Raw genomic sequence first — 18408 nt, 5'->3', positions numbered from 1 at the left:
GCTTTCACCCTGAGTCTGTTGACTACTCTAGTGTAATGGAGGAATTTGTAGAGCACCTCTGTAATAGTTATAGATGGGCAGGAAATGGTTCCCCTCTCCAGCAAATATTTTAGAGAATTAAAAAATGCTGACCATCCCAAATGGGGACAAAATCATTAATCTCAAAAAAAATTGTGAATTAAAAAATTGGGGGGGAAAATCAGGTCAGGTCAATCAAAATGTTTCATTTAGATTTCAACGTTTTCTTTCTTTCAGTATAATTAGCTTAATTTTTTTTTAAAAAGTTGGAATTTTTCATATTGAAAATGTTTAAATTTTTTAGACACTTTAAAAAAAAAAATCCTCACTTTCAAATTGGGAGATTTGTCAAAACCAATCCTGTTCCCTGTTTTAGAAATGGTTTCAATTTTGAACTGGCATTTTTCAAGAAAAAAATGATTAATCAAAAATGCCCATCCAACCTGAGTGTTTCTAAGCATCACTGATATATTAATGCTTTCTATTATAAGCCTTAAAAATCAACCTCTTACATCTCGTGTTGTTTTGTCCCGACCAGTTATTCTCACAGGTCACATAAAAAAAAGACCGAGAGGTCATTTGGTACATCGCTACCAAATCTTACAGTCATGCAGATTCTCAGTTCTCCCCAAAGGTGTTGTGTAAATGGGTTTTATTTTCACACCATGGTTTCTATACTTTCTTGTAAACAGTAGTTCCTGGCTTCAATTTTAGCTCTGTGTTGATGTAGTCTCTAATTGCACATATAGGGCCAAACATATATGTTTTTACATGTAGCTGTTTCCTAAAAATGCTAATCACTGCAATATCATGGTACACTGAAGGGTCTTATCCTTGTTTCCACTAAGGTCAATGGGCATCTTGCCATTGATTCAATGATAGTGGGACTGGCCTCACATTGTGTGCATGTTTGCTTGCACACATCAAAAAAAGACATGGTCATGAGCCTATAGTCATGCTGCTTATTGAACTTCCATTGACTCAAACGTAGTGCAACTTGTGGTATGGCCGAGGAATTGGAACCTCATTTGTGCAGATTAGTCCAGCGCCACACTGTCCACGGTTGTTTTGGGGGAACGAACCTCTGTGGGGAACCAAAAGTGAAGCTCTCAACACATTAGCCTATCAGGGGGGATTGGATACATTCAACCTGATCATTGGGAGCCGCGAGGATACAAAGTGAGGCTCCAAGACCATATTATTTTTATCTTCAGAGCTCCATGGGGCCAGAGTGGGAGGAGATGCATCTTCCTGTCACCACCCCTGTGCTACACTCCTCCCCCAATCGGAGTCCCTTTCTTCCTTCAGCAAAGGTCCTGGGCCACCAGGAGAGGCCTCCATGGTTCCTAGAGCAAGGGATACTACGCTGTGAAGGTAGCTGAGTGATGTTTCCATGTGGTAGGTGTGCAGATTCCTTCCCATGCATTTTTCTAGGGGACATGATCTGGGCCAGTGGCTGTTTGTGCCCCAGTGGTCACAGGCCTAGCTTTCCAGACACAAATTCTGAAGTCACTTTGCATAACACATGACATTTTTTTTTGTTTCTCTTTTTCTTTTTTTACACTTTTAAGAACATTCTTGGAAAAAAAGCGAACTGAAGCATGTTTTTCCCCATTACCATAAAGAGGGCTTGTGAGTGCATGGTATTGGTATCCAAAAGCTATTAAACTCCTTAGTGATGTGAAACAGATGGAAAATAAGACAAAAGAATTCACAACTCATGTTAGACTGAATTGAATTCCTTTAATTTCACACAATGAATAACATATGAATAGGATTAACTTTTTTTTCTTTTCTTTTCTTTTTTTTTCTTTTTTTTTCTCTTTTTTTTAGTTAAGTGCTCTACACTGTGCTAACCAGACTTGGTAGCCAAAAGACTGAGCTTTGTTTTAGAAAAAAATGTTTAAAAACCAACATCTAAGATCATGAAGGAGCATGACATTAAAGCATGCCAGATGTATCTAAGCCTCAAATAACACCAAGTCCATATCCATTTTTAAATGTACAAAAATGCTTCATGAATAAAAACTGTTACAAAAAGAACATTTCAAACAATGTACAAGGTTTTTTTCTCTTGCCTCTATATTCAATAAAATACAAATACATTTTTTTGCTCTAAAATATGTTTACATACAATCAAAGTAGAACATGCAAATTACACTTTAAAAAAGGCTTTTAAAAACCACTTATGAATACAAACTAAAAATTAGCCAGCACGACTTATAGAACAATCTTGTGCCCCATTCGTTTGAATTTTTTTTTAATTTTTTGAAATACAGTATATACATATTTAACACTTCATGTGCATTTATTATTTAAGAAATAGCTTAAAGAAAAAGAAAAAAGTAAAACAAACCAACATGGGATTGAACTGCTTTCCCCACGTTGTCCAATTGGCAGCTTTTTTATGGTTTTACAATTTTTTTCTATTTTTTTTTGTTGTTTTGTTTTCTTTTTTAGTGTTTTATACAACCTAGAGAGGCGTCTTTAGGTTTAGGTTTCTCTTGTTTAAATGTGCTTCTAATTGTCTCAGAACTGCTGCACCTCATATTTTGGATGATGCTAGAAGGAAGAAGTATCACAAAGGCATGATCGGGGTCACCCCAATTCAGAAAAGTATCCCTTTAAGGAGGATAGTGCTTAAACACATGCTTAAGTGATTTCCTGAGTTGGGGGCTGTGAAAAGAGGAGTTAGGGAGATCCTTATGTATAGAATAATAATTATTATTATATATATTGTATTACTGTAGCACCTACGACCCCTCTGTCATGGACCAGGGCCCCATTGTGCCCAGCTTAGTACAACCGATACAAACACAATGAATAGTCCAAAACACTGTTGGAAAATGGAGAAGTATGGACCATGCAGTAGGATACCCTAGTATTTATTATAATTAGTGTTGCTGTTGTTTATTTCTACAGTGCCCGAAAGCATGCAAGGTGCTTCACGCAACATTTAGTATTGGAAGGGCTCAAGAAACTGCTTCCTCTCCCCGCTCCCAACTGTCCCCTTTCCTTGCTTTATATAGTCAGTCCTTGGAAATATGTTCTGAGAATTTAGGCAGTTCCTCAGTAAATCTTAATAGTGGTAGGGGGGGAAAAAAAACCCAAAAAGCTCGTTACTGGAATAATGTTGGGTAATAAACTTCAGGAGTGGGATTTTAGCCTTAAGCCCTAAAACTAAATCCTTTATGACCTGCACGTAGTATACCACCTTATAATATTATTCTGTCAGCAACTTGCCTGTCATCTTTAGAGACTATGCAACGTGCAGAACACAAATTCTGAGTGCCACTGAGCAACATTTTCCGCCTGCCTGCATACACATTAGCATGCTAATCATCTGCCAGCCAATATTGGCTGCGCGATGCTGTTGTTTGGACAAACAGCCAATGCTGGATCAGAGCATCCTTGCTTCCTACTATGTTCCATTGCAAGCTCTTGCCCGGAAGAAACAAATCCTCAGTCGTGCTAGTTAAAGACCACTTGACCTAGATGGTAAACTCTTTGGAAGCTACTGTTTGCATACCTACTGTTGATTCCTAATTGTGCCTTTACTGTTATGCAGAACACTGCAGGGGAGAGAGGGGTGGGGCAGTAGTGGTGGGGTGTAGGTGCTCTTAAGTAGTCTGCCTGTGGGCAGAATACTGTATATTTCCTTCAGTTGTTAGCAAGAGTGTGATGGGGCAGGGTTCCGGCCACCCCCTAAACCCACTAGTTCGGCCCTCTTGGGGACATGAAGCACTGAGTTGGCCCCATAGTCTAGTGCTCAGGGAGAACTAGCTCTGCATTATGCCTGGATGCTGTGTGGGAGGTGTCGATGCGTATGGGGCACAGCTCCCCAGCGCACCTCTGTCGGGATAGCCACAATTTAGGAAACAAATTCAGCCCTTGGAGATACATGGACAGCTCTGATGATCTTCAATGGGACACACATGTGGCATCCAAGGATGGAATTTGGCCCTTTGAGACCTTTTCTCCACCCGCTAAACATGAAAATCTCTGTTTTGCTAATGGGGAAACAGAACATTTGAGTTTGAATCTAGGATTCGTCAATGCTGGGATTAGTTTCCATTTACAGTCTACCTGGAAAACAAGAATACACTTTTCTTGTGCATTTAAAGAGACACTGTCAACGTTCTAGGCCAAAGGGCGAGAAAAAAATAATTCCTTTAAAAACTAAATACCAATAAAGTTTCTTATGGGTGGGGGGACGGGGGAATTTAAACATTTCTCTGCAGTACCAAGACTTCAACCAGCAACACTGCGCTAGTTTATGAGGACCAGAAAGCAAAACTAATGATAACAGAATGAGAAACTGACCAGGCTACTCCTAAACTGTGTGAATTGCAAAGGAAATAATCATAATTAAAAGAAAAAAAAAACCACAAAAAGCAAATTGGTAGGATAAATGGTGCAAAAACAAATTAGGAACAGAATTCTATGGTCCCTCTCATTGGTTTTAATGAGACTTTTAACTGAGTTAAGACCAAAAAATTTGTCCCTAGATTTTTTTTAAAAAATGCATTCAGTCTGAATAACCTAAGGTGCTATAACAGAAGTAAGAAAAAAATCAATCTTTAAAAAGAATGAGCTTTATGTTTACAGTGTCCCTTTAACACCATAGTCTTGATATGATTTTGTAAATAAAGAACAGAAAAGAAACACGTTCTTTTTTCAGAGAACTAATATTTTTATTTAGTTATTTAGTGTCATGCTATTTGAAATTTCCTTGGCAATAAGCCACATCAAAGATTTCTCGAACAAGGGAATCATTTAATAATTCCACTTTCCACTCCCTCACTGGAATTTCCCTCACTTCCTCTTTTAACATTAATCTTGCCATGCCAGGTGTTCAGAATCTTGGAGGAATTAAAAATAAAGTCAAATAAAATAAAATTGAAAGTTTCTGTTTTAAAATTTCAACAACTGACTTTTAAAAAGTTTTATTACTGCAATGGAATAGCTTTCATCTTCAGTCTTCGTTTTGCTTACCGTTTTTAACTGGGCTGTGGACATTGAGATCAGATATTTTATCCAAACTAAAATCAATGGCTAAAGTACAACTCGAAGGAGAAATTTACAATTTAAACTGACCATTTAAAGAGACGATTTGTCACACACAGTTTGCATCCATGCAGACTGATAGCTTTATAATTACATTATGTACAAAAAAACTTTTTAGTTTATTAAGGCAACCACAACTTGGAGAACTTGTCCAAAGTGGCATTAATACAATTGCAGTGGTGCTACCCTTTGAACATTATTTTTATTTTTCAGATAAGAACACTTATTCCTTTTTTGTCTTACGAAGTAATTGCCAAGAAATAACCTACTTCTTCATATGGTTTTATTGTCTGTATGTTTTAAACAACCTACTTTAGCTATTTTCTTTTTAAACAACACGCCAAGGCATTGCTACAGAGTTTTGATCCAATCCCACAAACATTCTGCACGTGGGAGTCCCACTGATTCCAGTGGGAGTTCCTGGTGATGAGAATGAGCAGGATTGGGCCTTCCTCCGCCCCTCATGTCTGGTGATTTTAATCCATATTGTACAATATTTTCTATTCCCCAGAAGTTTCTTGCTGTTCTTTACTGCTATATGCTGAGCATGAAAACAACTTGGTGGCTGGTGACCCCTTTGTTAACATGCCACTGGGAATTACAAGTTGCTTAACAGAAAGGTGCTACCATTACTGAATATCCATGTACACCTTATTTTAAAACGTGATGCTATTCCGTCATTCCTCAGGATAGCACTCGGAACGAGCATGTGTGTGCATGTAAGGCTGTATTTGTGTATTGTCCATATTGCAGCGAGTCCTTATAAGTAGGCAAATAAACTGAGAAAAAAGATGTCTAGTCAGAGTAAGATTCAGGCCATGTGGGATTATGATGTCCCCAAAGCCCAGCAGGTTTATAAAACTGAAAAAATTAAATGAATTAAAACAGATCATAACAGAGATCACAGTTGAGGAATTTACATTTTTTTTTTTACAGTGAGTTCTACTATGGTATAGCTATTCGTAGTTGTGCCTGACCCGCCAAATAAAATCAAAGTCGACGATGCAGCTCCAATGATGATGTTCAGATGCGTACTGAGAAGACAGCCTTCCGCTTGCAAGATATGAGAACAGCAATGCTGAGATGCTGATTTGTTTTGGACACTCTGCAAAGTGGATGGTCTCATTAACTTTGAAATTCCCCCACCCACACCCTGCTCCTTTCCCCCTTTTCCTACGGGCTAGTGCCAAAGTTGATGATGATGACGATGATTATTATTGGTCCATCCTATCTGAACGGTCATGGCTGCCACGCTACTGAAAAGGAGAGTGACTCTGATGCTGCTTCAGGCGTCAAGCAGAACCTACCCCCCTTACACACTTCAGGGTGTCGGTCACGAAGTGCTCAGCACCCGATACAGGCGTTCCATTGGATGTGTCTGTACTAGGGAAGAATTTCACTTTCACTTCCTCTTGCTTTCCGGTGCCTTTTCACTTTCATTTCCTCCTCCTCCTCCTGATGCTGCTGCAGATGCGGTTTGTTTTTCCGCTTTCCAACTCGTGGTGTCCGGGAAAGGGGTGGGGGTGGAGGAGGAGGTGGCGGGGGAGGAGGGGGAAGCGGTGGTGTCTCTCGAGCCATGTTTATTACAGCCTCAATAGTGGCCATCACTGTATCTTGACTGGCTGCTTGCTCCAGTATTAAAGGGTTCAATGTGGGTCTCTGACCTCGTTTGCTGGGAAGGTCAACGCATTTTTCCAGAACTGGCATTTGGTCTCTGGAGTCTTCGTCAAATGAGAAAGGGTGCTTCCGGGGACGCCCTCTCCTCTTCTTTACGAAGTTATTGCCTGTCTTTGATTGTCTCTGCAGCCGCTTGGCTTTCAGGATTTTGTTCACGTGATCCAAGTTCTTTTTGGTGGACAGGATCTTGGTATAGTTGCACATCTTGCGCACCTCACACTGGATTGCTTCAATTTCCCGACGCTTGAATCTCTTTTTCAGTGGTGAACTGGCTGTGGGGAGAAAGGGAGAGAAACATCCATTGTTAAAACAAAAATGAATGAAAACTGTCTCACTCCTGCCACCTTTAGAAAGGTGAAAAGCTGGGGTTTTTTAACATGTTTAACAGGGCAGAATGAAATGATTAATAGTAATGGATGATGATAAATAATGACAGAAAGATGGAAACCTGCATAGAAAAAGCAATTAAAAAAGAAGAAGAAGACAAGATTATTTCTGATAGTGGCGGAATTAGCCATGGAAGAACAATTGTTATAATCTTTATTGCCAGTTTAGATAAAAGACTTTAGGACCCCGACTACATAACAATCCTCAAAGATCTATCCATCTTCATGTCCTCTCTGGAGCAACCTGTAGTGGCCAACCTGCTTTTCATTCCTTTTGCCTAATGACTTGTGAAACTCCAAAGCAATAAAGACTTCACTACAACATGTTTTACAATGGACTTGATTTAACCCCACTGTTGTATGGGACTGCCACGAAGAGGCCTGCTCTCTGTCTCTGCTCTGATGCCTTCCCGTGGGGTTGGAGGGCATGGTAGTGAAGAGATGCCACACTGATTTACTATACTAGCTGTCAACCTTGGTAGGACTGGTCACCAATTTGGCATACATCACAAAATCTGCACACTTGATGGCTTCACCCTGCCCTTTAATGGTCACTGCAGTATCCACTGCAGTTGAGAAGTGACAGGAATCAGTTGTAATGACTATAAAGGAGACTCGTTATTGAAGCCAGTGGACATAGACTCTGTGGTTCTCTTTGGCTCCCAGACTCACTAATACAGCTTGTGCTCCTTAATATCACCACCTGAACTAATCAGTCATAAAACTGATAGCTCTCTACACTACAGTCAAACCGGAAAAGTCCAGTAAACAACAGTTGCCACATTGCAGTATCTGAGATACGACTGTAAATGCCTACACTTAGAGAGAATATAACTAATTTCTCAGATACCCGAGCAGTAACGGAGACTAAATACTGTCTCTTTAATGCGAATCACGGTAGATTTTTTGTAAGTTACATTCTGTAATATCTGTGGATAAGAGAAACTCAAAGTACAATCAGAGAAGCATCCAAAACACCTCATTAAAACACCTTTTCTCAAAATGCTTCAGCACTAGTTTTCTGGGAAGACCAAAGAGTGAATGTGCATATGCAAAATTTATTCATTGCAAAAAATCCCCTAAAACTTACCAGAATTTCTAATATTAGTACTCAGGTGCAAGACTGTCATTCAATTCCCTTACTATATTTGTTTTTCTAAGACAGACTGAGAACCTATAATGAAAGGAAAGATGATCCAGTGGTTAGGATTCTAGATTAGCACTCTAGAGACTCGGGCACAAGTCTCTCCTGTGCCTAAGACCTTGGACAAGTCACTTTGGGCCAACTTTCTAAAGGTTTTAGACAACTGAAGATGCACATAGGTGACTAATAGGATTTTCACAAGCACCTAGGTACCTAACTCTCATTAAAATCAATGAATGCCTAGGTGTTTTGAAAATCCCACGAGGCCCATATCTAGCATAATTGGGGTAAAAGAACTTCCCCACCTAACCAGGGTGTTGTGAGGATACATAGATTTAAAAGATTGTGAGGCGCCCAAAGATTACAGTAAAAGGGGACCAAGTAAGTACCTATGATGGAAGATATTGTTTTAATATTGAATTTCCATTGGGTTGTACAGAATTTTGCCCTTACAAAATTAAGCATTTTTTTTAAAAAGAAAACCTGGCACAAATAATGCTAATTTCAAAATCAGAAAAATGTTGCTTGTATACTTTAAAATGTAGTAATAATAGTGCTAACAATCTTAGGGCTGAATTCTGAGTTCACTTGAATGGGATTCTTGGCATCAGTAGGATTGCATGGGACGCATATAACACCAGAATTTATGTAGTGGCACTTTCTGTTTTTTAAAGGTCTGTGCAAACATGAACCAATTAGTCCAAATGACATCTTGGTGAACTAGATAAGTATTATTAACTCAGTCTTGCACATGGGAAAGTTGAGACCCACAGAGTCTGGTTCTGATCTCTCTAACACTGGTTTTATGACGACTTATCTCCATTGACTGCAAAGTTGTTAGGGCCTGATCCAAGGTTTATTGAAGTTAATGGAAAAATTCCCATTGACTTCAGCTCAAGCCCTTAATTCAGACCACTGTAGCTTAGATCAGAATCTAAGACTGTAGTTAAGTCACTTGCCCAAGATCACACAGTGAGTCACTGTCCAAGCTGGGAACAGAACTCAGCAGTTCCTGGCTCCCAGTCCTTTGCTTAGGACGCTAGACCTTTGATGTCTTTCTTAAATTGTCTAATTGTTCTTCACTGGATGGGGGCTTCGGTTCACAGTTCATAACTTGCTCGCAGCTTATGAGTAAGTGACTATCCCTTTGTGAATGAAACAGAATGTATTGATTAAACTACTGAAATAATGTGGATTTCCTTTTACTCCTAACCTATCTGTTCTGCACTAACAGAAAAGAAATGAGAGAATTCAGAATTTTGTAGTAAAGAATAAAATATATCCCACTAAATTAACCTCGGTCCATGTCTACTTGCAAACTTAATTTACACCTGACTGTCAAGCAGTCACTTGGGTTTCAAATCCTCGAAATTTCAAAAGCAGCCACAATTTATAGAAAGGTTCACTTGGGGGTTATCACTCCCTTCGTGGATAACAGCCCAATCCTTATAGCGGTAGTTTAAAATAAAGTTCTATTTTAACATTTTCTGTAGATAACCAGGAACAGTCCAGTGAAAGAAAACACTACTTGCTTGCTCTGGGATACACCAATTTCAGAGTAGAAAACTCATTCATTGTCTTTCCCCTTTGGAGAACATAAATTATTGGCTCTTACAGCACCAGGTTGCTTGGATTCCACAAAGAGCTTGCAGAAACAAACCCAAGTTACAATGCAAGAAGTAGGAGTGAGTCATAAACAAAACACAGACATATGCTCTCATATAAATAAAGACCTGGATGGCCAACTTCCCAAAGTCTGGTTTTCATTAATTACAAAACAAAATCTATTTTCCATATGTAGCCCGCTGTCGTCCCCCCCCCCCCCCCAAAAAAAAAATCACTGACAGTTTGTGACTCATAGAGGACAAAGAAAAAAGGAATGCAGTCATTTTGGTAACAAATACAGAAAGGCTGGAAAACAAATACCCAAACTGCTAGGGAAAAATCCAATTAGTTGCACTAAATTCCCTGCTAGTATTTTGGTCACCCCTAAAAAGTGGAGATTAGGTGTTCTCGGGTTGAGTGCTGGTAAGAGACTGGCTTTATTTCCTGGCCTGATCACATGGTCTGGGACATGGTCACATCCCTGTCACAGGGCAAGAGTCAATGTCAACTGACTCCAGTGGCTACCGTTACATTTTCCAGTATTGCCAACCCCAGGCATTTAAAACTCATGAGATTGGCTTTAAAATCCTAAAAAAAAAAAAAAAAAAGGGGGGGGGGGAGGAGGTCTTTTTATTTGCTTTTTAAAAAGAGAATTGTTTTCTGGATGCACTCCGGTCACATTTTCAAGCATTTCTCTGCAACCATGAGGGTAGAAACTTAAACTTAAAAAAGAAAAGAAAAAGCTGAGATTTTCATGAAAGCAAGTAACCATAGAAGGTGTGGATTTAAAAACATACACCAGATTTTGGGAAATTTGAGACAAATTTGCAAAGAGTTGGCCACACTCTCTTCCCTTCCTTTTCATAGACTCATCGACATTAAGGTCAGATCGTGATCATCCAAGTCTGACCTCCTGCACATTGCACGCCACAGAACCTCACCCACTCCTGAAATAGACCTCTGGTTGAGTTACTGAAGTCCTCAAATCATGGTTTAAAGTCTTCATGTTACAGATAATTCACCATTTACCCTAGTTTAAACCTGCAAGCGACCCATGCTGCAGAGGAAGGTGAAAAAAACCCAGGGTCTCAGCCAATCTGACCTGGGGGAAAATTCCTTCCCGATCCCAAATATGGCGATCAGTTAGACCCTGAGCATGTGGACAAGACCCACCAGGCAGACACCTGGGAAAGAATTCTCTGTACCAACTCAGAGCCCTCCCCATCTAGTATCCCGTTTCCAGCAGTTGGGGATTTTTGTTTCCGGCCGCTGCCGATGGGCCACATGCCATCGTAGGCAGTCCCATCATGCCATCCCCTCCATAAACTTAACAAGCTCAGATTTGAAGCCAGTTAGGTATTTTTGCCCCCACTGCTCCCCTTGGAAGACTGTTCCAGAACTTCACTCCTCTGATGGTTAGAAACCTTTGTCTAATTTCGAGCCTAAACTTGTTGACGGCCAGTTTATAGCCATTTGTTCTTGGGTCCACACTGGTGTGTAACTTAAATAACTCCTCTCCCTCTTTAGTATTTATCCCTCTGATGTATTTACAGAGAGCAATCATACCTCCCCGCAGCCTTCTTTTGGTTAGGGTAAACGTGCCAAGCTCTTTGAGTCTCCTCTCATAAGGTAGGTTTTCCATTCCTTGGATCATCCCAGTAGCCCTTCTCTGCACCTCTTCCAGTTTGAATTCCCCTCTCCCCCCACCCAAATCAAATGGAAATAAACCAAAGCAACCAAAGTTCTCTGAGGATTATAATGCTTCTTATCAGCTATCTGCCAATAACGGCTGTTGCTGCGCCAGTGACTTTCTGATCATCCCCCACATATTTTTCTCAAAACAGTTACTTTTGAAGTGGGCCATTCTGCCACTGAGGTGGACTTTTTTCCCTTAATGAGTGGGTGGACATGTGATACGGCTATTAACTCTTTTCAGCAGCATTCTGGATATCCTCCAGAAGCTTAGATCTAGTGTCTTCCTTGGTTTTGTTTATATACCTTCTCTTCTTCCTCATGTATAATTAACTCCCGGGCGGTTGGACCTTGGAATGGACTGTTAAATTGGCAAGTTGCCAGCCACCTTCTGTTGGATTCTACCATTTTCTCTCACTTCCAAGTGTTAGGCATGCCTGTTAGAGTACTGGACTCTTTCACTATTTCAGGGCTATCCTCAGGAAGCCAGTCAGATGTTAACATGGATGTTTTTGCCCTTCTACTCTTGAAGCTTCTGAGCTGTTATTTCTAATAAAACACTTTGTGCAGGAGGTCAGACAAGAGGAGCATGATGGTGCCTTCTGATCGTAAAGTTTATTTGTCTATGAGGTGTGTTGTGATATTTTATCAATTATAAGTATGTATCTCTTGAATATACCAGGCCTATGAGGTAAATAGGGTGGGTCTTTAACAAAACTTTTAAAAGCTTTAAAAAGGTTCAGCGCATAGAATGATTGGCTTGTATTGAATATGTACTGGTTCACCTAGCTGTAGTCTCTATTCACTATGAGCCAGATTGTTGGGGAGCGTCAGGGCCATTTGATTGAACATAGGATTTAATGAGGTGTGCCTGTGCTGATATATCAAAGAGAATTGTCAAAGGGAGCCACTTATGGACTGAGGACCATTATGTGTTATTAAGTCATCTGGAAACTCTTAGTGAGCGAACTGCAATGTACAATGTACTCTTACATTCCTACTTGGCATGTTGTACCATGGTTAAGCGTAATAAGAGTTAATCTTTATATTTATTATTATCATTTGTTATTTGTATTACTGTAGTGCCTAGGGGGCCCACTCATGGTCCAGAACCTCAAAGTGCCGGGTGCTGTATAAACAGAGAACAAAACAACAGTCCATGCCCCAAAGAGCTGACAATCTACGTAAGAACTTATCTTTGCAATTTGATTCACATAGATCAGAACCCAGTTCCAGGGCGGTTAGAATATTTATTTGGATTCAGTAGTTCTTTTGCATCTTTTTTCCTGTATTTACTTTATCCTTCACTTTTAGGCCGCTTGTAACTAGAGGAGTGTTCTCTTCTAGTACCGCAAAAGGGATGAGGCAATAGTCCTACTCCAACTGAGTGCTGGCCTTTGGAGCAGGCGGGTCCATCCAAAGGGATGGTGAAGCAGGACCATTGCCTTTGTGTAGCAGGGAGCAAGAGGAAACATTGTGCTGCTTGAGGGACTGGCGGTATGGCTCTGCATTGCCCCTAATGAGGGCTTGTGTCTATTTGGAACAATCTGGCTAGAGCCTAGAGGCTACATGAACCAGAACAGATTCAAAACAGGCCAACCTCAACCACCCATCCTATGCGCTGAACCTTTTTAAAGCCTTTAAACGTTTTGTTAAAGACCCACCCTATTTACCTCATCTCATGGTCCATCCTACTAGCCTTATGACTCTCCCAACCAGCCCTGCCAGCCTCCCTATATACCTTCCTCTTTCCTGGATTGTTCTGAAAGGCCCACTCTGGGCAATCATGCCACTACTTCTCAAAGGCGATGTGATGTCAGACGGGCCTACAGAATGCAACCCAGAATGCAGGGAGTTTGATTACAGCACCAGTGAGGCTGCTGGTAGGGATAGGATGTCTTCTGACCTTCCCACGAAAGGAGCTGCCCCAACAGTTGGAGGCAAGAAATGGAAGAGAGCAAATACTAAACTTCCCACACTGTGAAGAGGAGCTGTGGGAGAGGGACAGAAGGATGGTCTTAGGCATCAGTCTCAAAGAAGAAATGTTAGGTGCACCTTCCCTTCACTCCACTCAGAGGAGCTACTAGACAGGAGAAAGAGCTTTTACTTCAAAGATAATGAAGAGTCACAGGGAAAGAGTCAGAGCCCATTGAGGGTTCCGTTATCCCAAGGTATGGATATTAATTCAGATAAAGACCTGCAGTTCTGGACGTCTATCTGACACCAACTGAGTGAGGTTTCCCCATGGCTAACATAGACTAGCTCTTCACAAATGCTCCCGTGCCCTGTACAAGTACCCTGGTTCAGGGGCAGCCTGTGAAAACACACCATAAAGTCTCAGACCAGTCACACCCATCTCAATGGGTCCTCTTTCCAACTGAGCCCTTACACACCTACTCCATTATTATCCCACCCTCCAGATACAAACAAACCTGCCTCCCCCTGAGTCACAATAATTAAAAACAACAACAACAAAATCAATCAAATCCTTAAAAAGACATTTTTATGACTTGCAAGAAAACAAGAAACTATTTGGAAAGGGCTGGAGTTTATTTCTCTTCTCTCTTCATCTGCACAGATGCAATGTCGTTCTGTCTCGCAAATAGAGACAAATTGAAATGGTTACAGGCCATGCGAGGAAGCCACAGAGTATTGATATGACACAGGAAATAGCTTCTGAGGCAAAGTGGGGAAGCTTTGCTTAAGCTAGACATTTCCAGTGCTGGTTTAAAACTGTATGAATCACTGTGTTACATGAAGAGGTGAGCACAGGTTCATCATACTGTTGGGGAGTTCACCACTAACTCCCTAACTTTATTCCAGACAGCTATGGTCTGTCTGTAGCACTAAAGATTATTCTTAATGACTGTCATTACAGATCCCTTTGGAGTTGCCTGAGGCCATTTACAACAGCATAGTACAGAGAACAGTGTTTGCTCAACAGCTGGGCTCAGTTTGTAGACTTGGTTTGAATCAAGAAGTTTTCAAAGAGCTCCCCATTAATTACAGGAAATCCACAGTACTGTCCTGTTTTTCCATTAACACAGTTTCTTTTGGTTTTCACTAAATTATTTCAACATCTGGGCTACAGATAAACCAACAATTTAATTAGACTTCTGACAATGGAACGAGTGAACTATGTAGACAAGCGTACACTTTCATCTTGCAACTGATCATAAAATATTTGTGTGCTTTCATTCTCATGCATTAAAAAAAAAAATCTGCCCTTAGCTCAGCTCTTTAATACTTTCCTGCATATAAACAGAGACTCCTGAATATTTTATACAAAAAGGTTATCTTTACAGAAACCACTTTATGCATGGAGCCCTTGTTTTCATTATTTATCTGAGATGAAGGGATTCGTTTAGAAGCAAAGTACTTTTGCTCTTTAATGGTGCTTCACATAGGTCAATTAAATAACCAATTCTTGCAAAACTCTGCGACGATGGTAACCATTTATTATACCCATTTTGCAAATGGGGAAATTGAGGAATATCAAGGTTAAGAAACTCCCGAGGTATAGGAAGATCTCAGTGAAGGGCTGTGCACTGTGGATTCCCTATTACTGGAGACTGGGGTTAGCCTAAGGCCTAGTCTAAACTAGAAAATTAGGTTGGTCTAATTAAGTTGGTCAGGGGTGTGAAAAATCCATACCGCATAGCAGCGTAAAGTTGACCCACGTCCCTGTGTAGACAGTGCTAGGTCGATGGAAGAATCAGCCTCTCAGGGAGGTGGAAAAGGACCTAGGGGTGACAGTGGACGAGAAGCTGGATATGAGTCAGCAGTGTGCCCTTGTTGCCAAGAAGGCCAATGGCATTTTGGGATGTATAAGTAGGGGCATAGCGAGCAGATCGAGGGACGTGATCGTTCCCCTCTATTCGACATTGGTGAGGCCTCATCTGGAGTACTGTGTCCAGTTTTGGGCCCCACACTTCAAGAAGGATGTGGATAAATTGGAGAGGGTACAGCGAAGGGCAACAAAAATGATTAGGGGACTGGAACACATGAGTTATGAGGAGAGGCTGAGGGAGCTGGGATTGTTTAGCCTGCAGAAGAGAAGAATGAGAGGGGATTTGATAGCTGCTTTCAACTACCTGAAAGGGGGTTCCAAAGAGGATGGCTCTAGACTGTTCTCAATGGTAGCAGATGACAGAACGAGGAGTAATGGTCTCAAGTTGCAGTGGGGGAGGATTAGATTGGATATTAGGAAAAACTTTTTCACTAAGAGGGTGGTGAAACACTGGAATGCGTTACCTAGGGAGGTGGTAGAATCTCCTTTCTTAGAGGTTTTTAAGGTCAGGCTTGACAAAGCCTTGGCTGGGATGATTTAACTGGGAATTGGTCCTGCTTCGAGCAGGGGGTTGGACTAGATGACCTTCTGGGGTCCCTTCCAACCCTGATATTCTATGATTCTATGATTCTATGATTACCTACGCTGATCGGAGAATCCCTCCTGTCGGCATAGGTAATGTCTACACTAAAGGGTCACAATGGCACAACTGCAGCATTTTAAGTGTAGACAAAGCTCCTAGTCTTGTCACATTCAAGTCACAATGCAAGACCTATCTTTTTACCCAAGCTTCACAGATTAACAAAGATGATGGGCAAATGATAGCTACATTTCTAACCAAAGGAAATCATCACCAGGAATGATCTCATTTGGAACAGTAGCACAGAACATGGGTAGACTGGAAAACAGTTTCAGAGAGAGGAATATACCCAATGCTACTCTTAATTACTTATTTTTTCCCATTTACTTTTAAGGCCCTGTCCATTGCACCAGGTGCAATATATGAAATCACACTAAAATAATCTGAGTAGATGTGATGGCTGCCATCTTGGCCAACACACAAAAGACTCAACCAGGGCACTCCAGAGCTAAGGCTATTTAGCTATAGGCTGTAACAACTCATGTCCTCTATGGACTGGCACAGATGAGTGCTTGTGACACACATTCACCAGTGGATTATATATACAAAAGGCTACCTCAGCTGCTTCTTCGATGTTCATTGTGCATTTGGCATGGTGGGAACATTAGATGAAAACTGCTAGGTAGCAAGCAATGAATGCCAGGGCTGGGAATAGAATCCAAGAATCCTGACTTCTAATCCATTGCTCCAGCCACGAATGATGGCACAACTTATCTCACTAGTACAATGGTGCTGGTATCCTTTGATTAATATAGCTCTGAAGAGCTCGGATACCACAGTGATAAGGAAATGTTAGAAAAAACGGGGTCTGATTATCCCAATCGATTACACACACAACCAAGTGCTACCGAAGTCAGTAATAGTTGCACATGCACAAATTGTTCCGCTAACTGGACTCTGGTAATGAACGGATAGAAAAACAGACAGACGGGACAGAGGGAAGACACAGTTACCTGCATCAGATGTTGCTGAGGATGAAGGTAGGAGCGATAACACGGGCGTTGGTGGCATTGCAATATTTTCAATAGCTGCTGGTTTCCTTCTGGTCATCATGTTACAGGCAGAACTTTCCATTCTACTATGAAGTGAAGTCTGGTCTGCTTTTAAGTGGGGACTTGTTATTCCTGGGGATTGTAAATAAAAAAAAATATTTGGATGAATAAATATGAAGTATACAGGAGTGCTGTGATAGGTATCTAATAGACAGGATGAACTGTTGCTGTCTTAGTGTCCCAGTATATTTCCATACTTCCCTACTAGTGTGTGTAATATGGTTTTGATCTCAGCAAGGATCATGATTTTTATTTGTTTTTAATAGTTTTGCCTCAGGATGTACCATCACAGTTCTCTATAAACAATGCTCAGCTAACAGAATAATCCCAGAAGTCTATTTTTTGCACAAAACAAATATATACAAACACAGGCATGACCACATCGCTATTCAGTGGCATTTTCCATTTATCAGTTCCCCTACCTACTGTGTCCGCCACATTCACTTATAAACTTCTCTGTTATAATCACTTATTTATAGATCCCAAGGCCTGAAGAGACCATTGTGATATCTAGTCTGACCTTCAAAACTTCCCCAAAATAAATCCTAGAACAGATCTTTTAGAAAAAAACATCCAATCTTGATTTAAAAATTGTCCATGATGGAGAATCCACAATTGACTCATTGGTTTTTTTTGTCTGAGAGCGGTCACGGAGCTGAGGGTATGTCAAGGAAATTATGAGCTTTGATGTCCAAAATTCTGCCAACAAATCTTGAGACAGGATATTATACAAACAGGAAACAAATTAGAATGATACCAATGTTCCAAAGATGTAAAACTTTCTGGAGATAGTGGGTGTGTATTATAGGTGGGGCTGGTAGCCACACCTATTATTAAGGTTGCCCTACCCTTCTTACTGGAAAGACCCATCTTTCAATAGCTTATGACTATGTCAAACTTTAATTCGTTGGGATGGATTTTTTTTTCACAGGGTCCTGCCTCATTCAGTCCTCTGGGGGTCGATCAGGGCTGAGTAGTGAAAGACAGAGTTGTCTGTAGGGCTCCTGGCGTCATCTGGTGCAGAAGTTAGAAGGAATGTATTGAATGAGGCAGGAATAGCAGGAATAGAAAGGAGGGTTTCATGGTCAAGGCAGTTGAATGCTACCCTGGAGAACTGGAGTTTATCCCTGGCCTCTGTCAGCATTCTTATATGATGCTAGGGAAGTCACTTGAACTAAACTTTTCATAAGTGTCCACTAATTATGTGGGTATTCTTCATTTTCTAGGTGCCTGACTTGAGACCCTGGCATCCGATTTGGAGAAATGATGAGCACTCTCAGCTGCATCAGAGGTCAGTGGGAGCTGTGCTTTAAACATAGAGTGCTATATAATGCTAA

General features: G+C 40.8%; 1 protein-coding gene across 1 annotated transcript in view; it reads right to left on the bottom strand.

The window, feature by feature from the left end:
- Positions 1–1750: 1750 nt before the first annotated feature.
- Positions 1751–18408, bottom strand: part of SETBP1 (SET binding protein 1) — a 325358-nt gene continuing 308700 nt past the window's right edge. Inside the window, exons 4-5 of the mRNA XM_073343441.1 lie at positions 16973–17143; positions 1751–7034 (exon numbers count right to left, since the gene is read on the bottom strand). Coding sequence (XP_073199542.1) covers positions 6469–7034; positions 16973–17143 — 737 coding nt within the window. The 3' untranslated portion in view covers positions 1751–6468. The remainder of the gene's footprint in view (positions 7035–16972; positions 17144–18408) is intronic.

The sequence above is a fragment of the Lepidochelys kempii genome, chromosome 5 (genome assembly GCF_965140265.1).
Source record: "Lepidochelys kempii isolate rLepKem1 chromosome 5, rLepKem1.hap2, whole genome shotgun sequence".
NCBI classification, from domain to species: Eukaryota; Metazoa; Chordata; order Testudines; family Cheloniidae; genus Lepidochelys; species Lepidochelys kempii.
The sequence above is the reverse complement of the archived record's forward strand: the minus strand, read 5'-3'. Positions and strand labels throughout refer to the sequence as shown.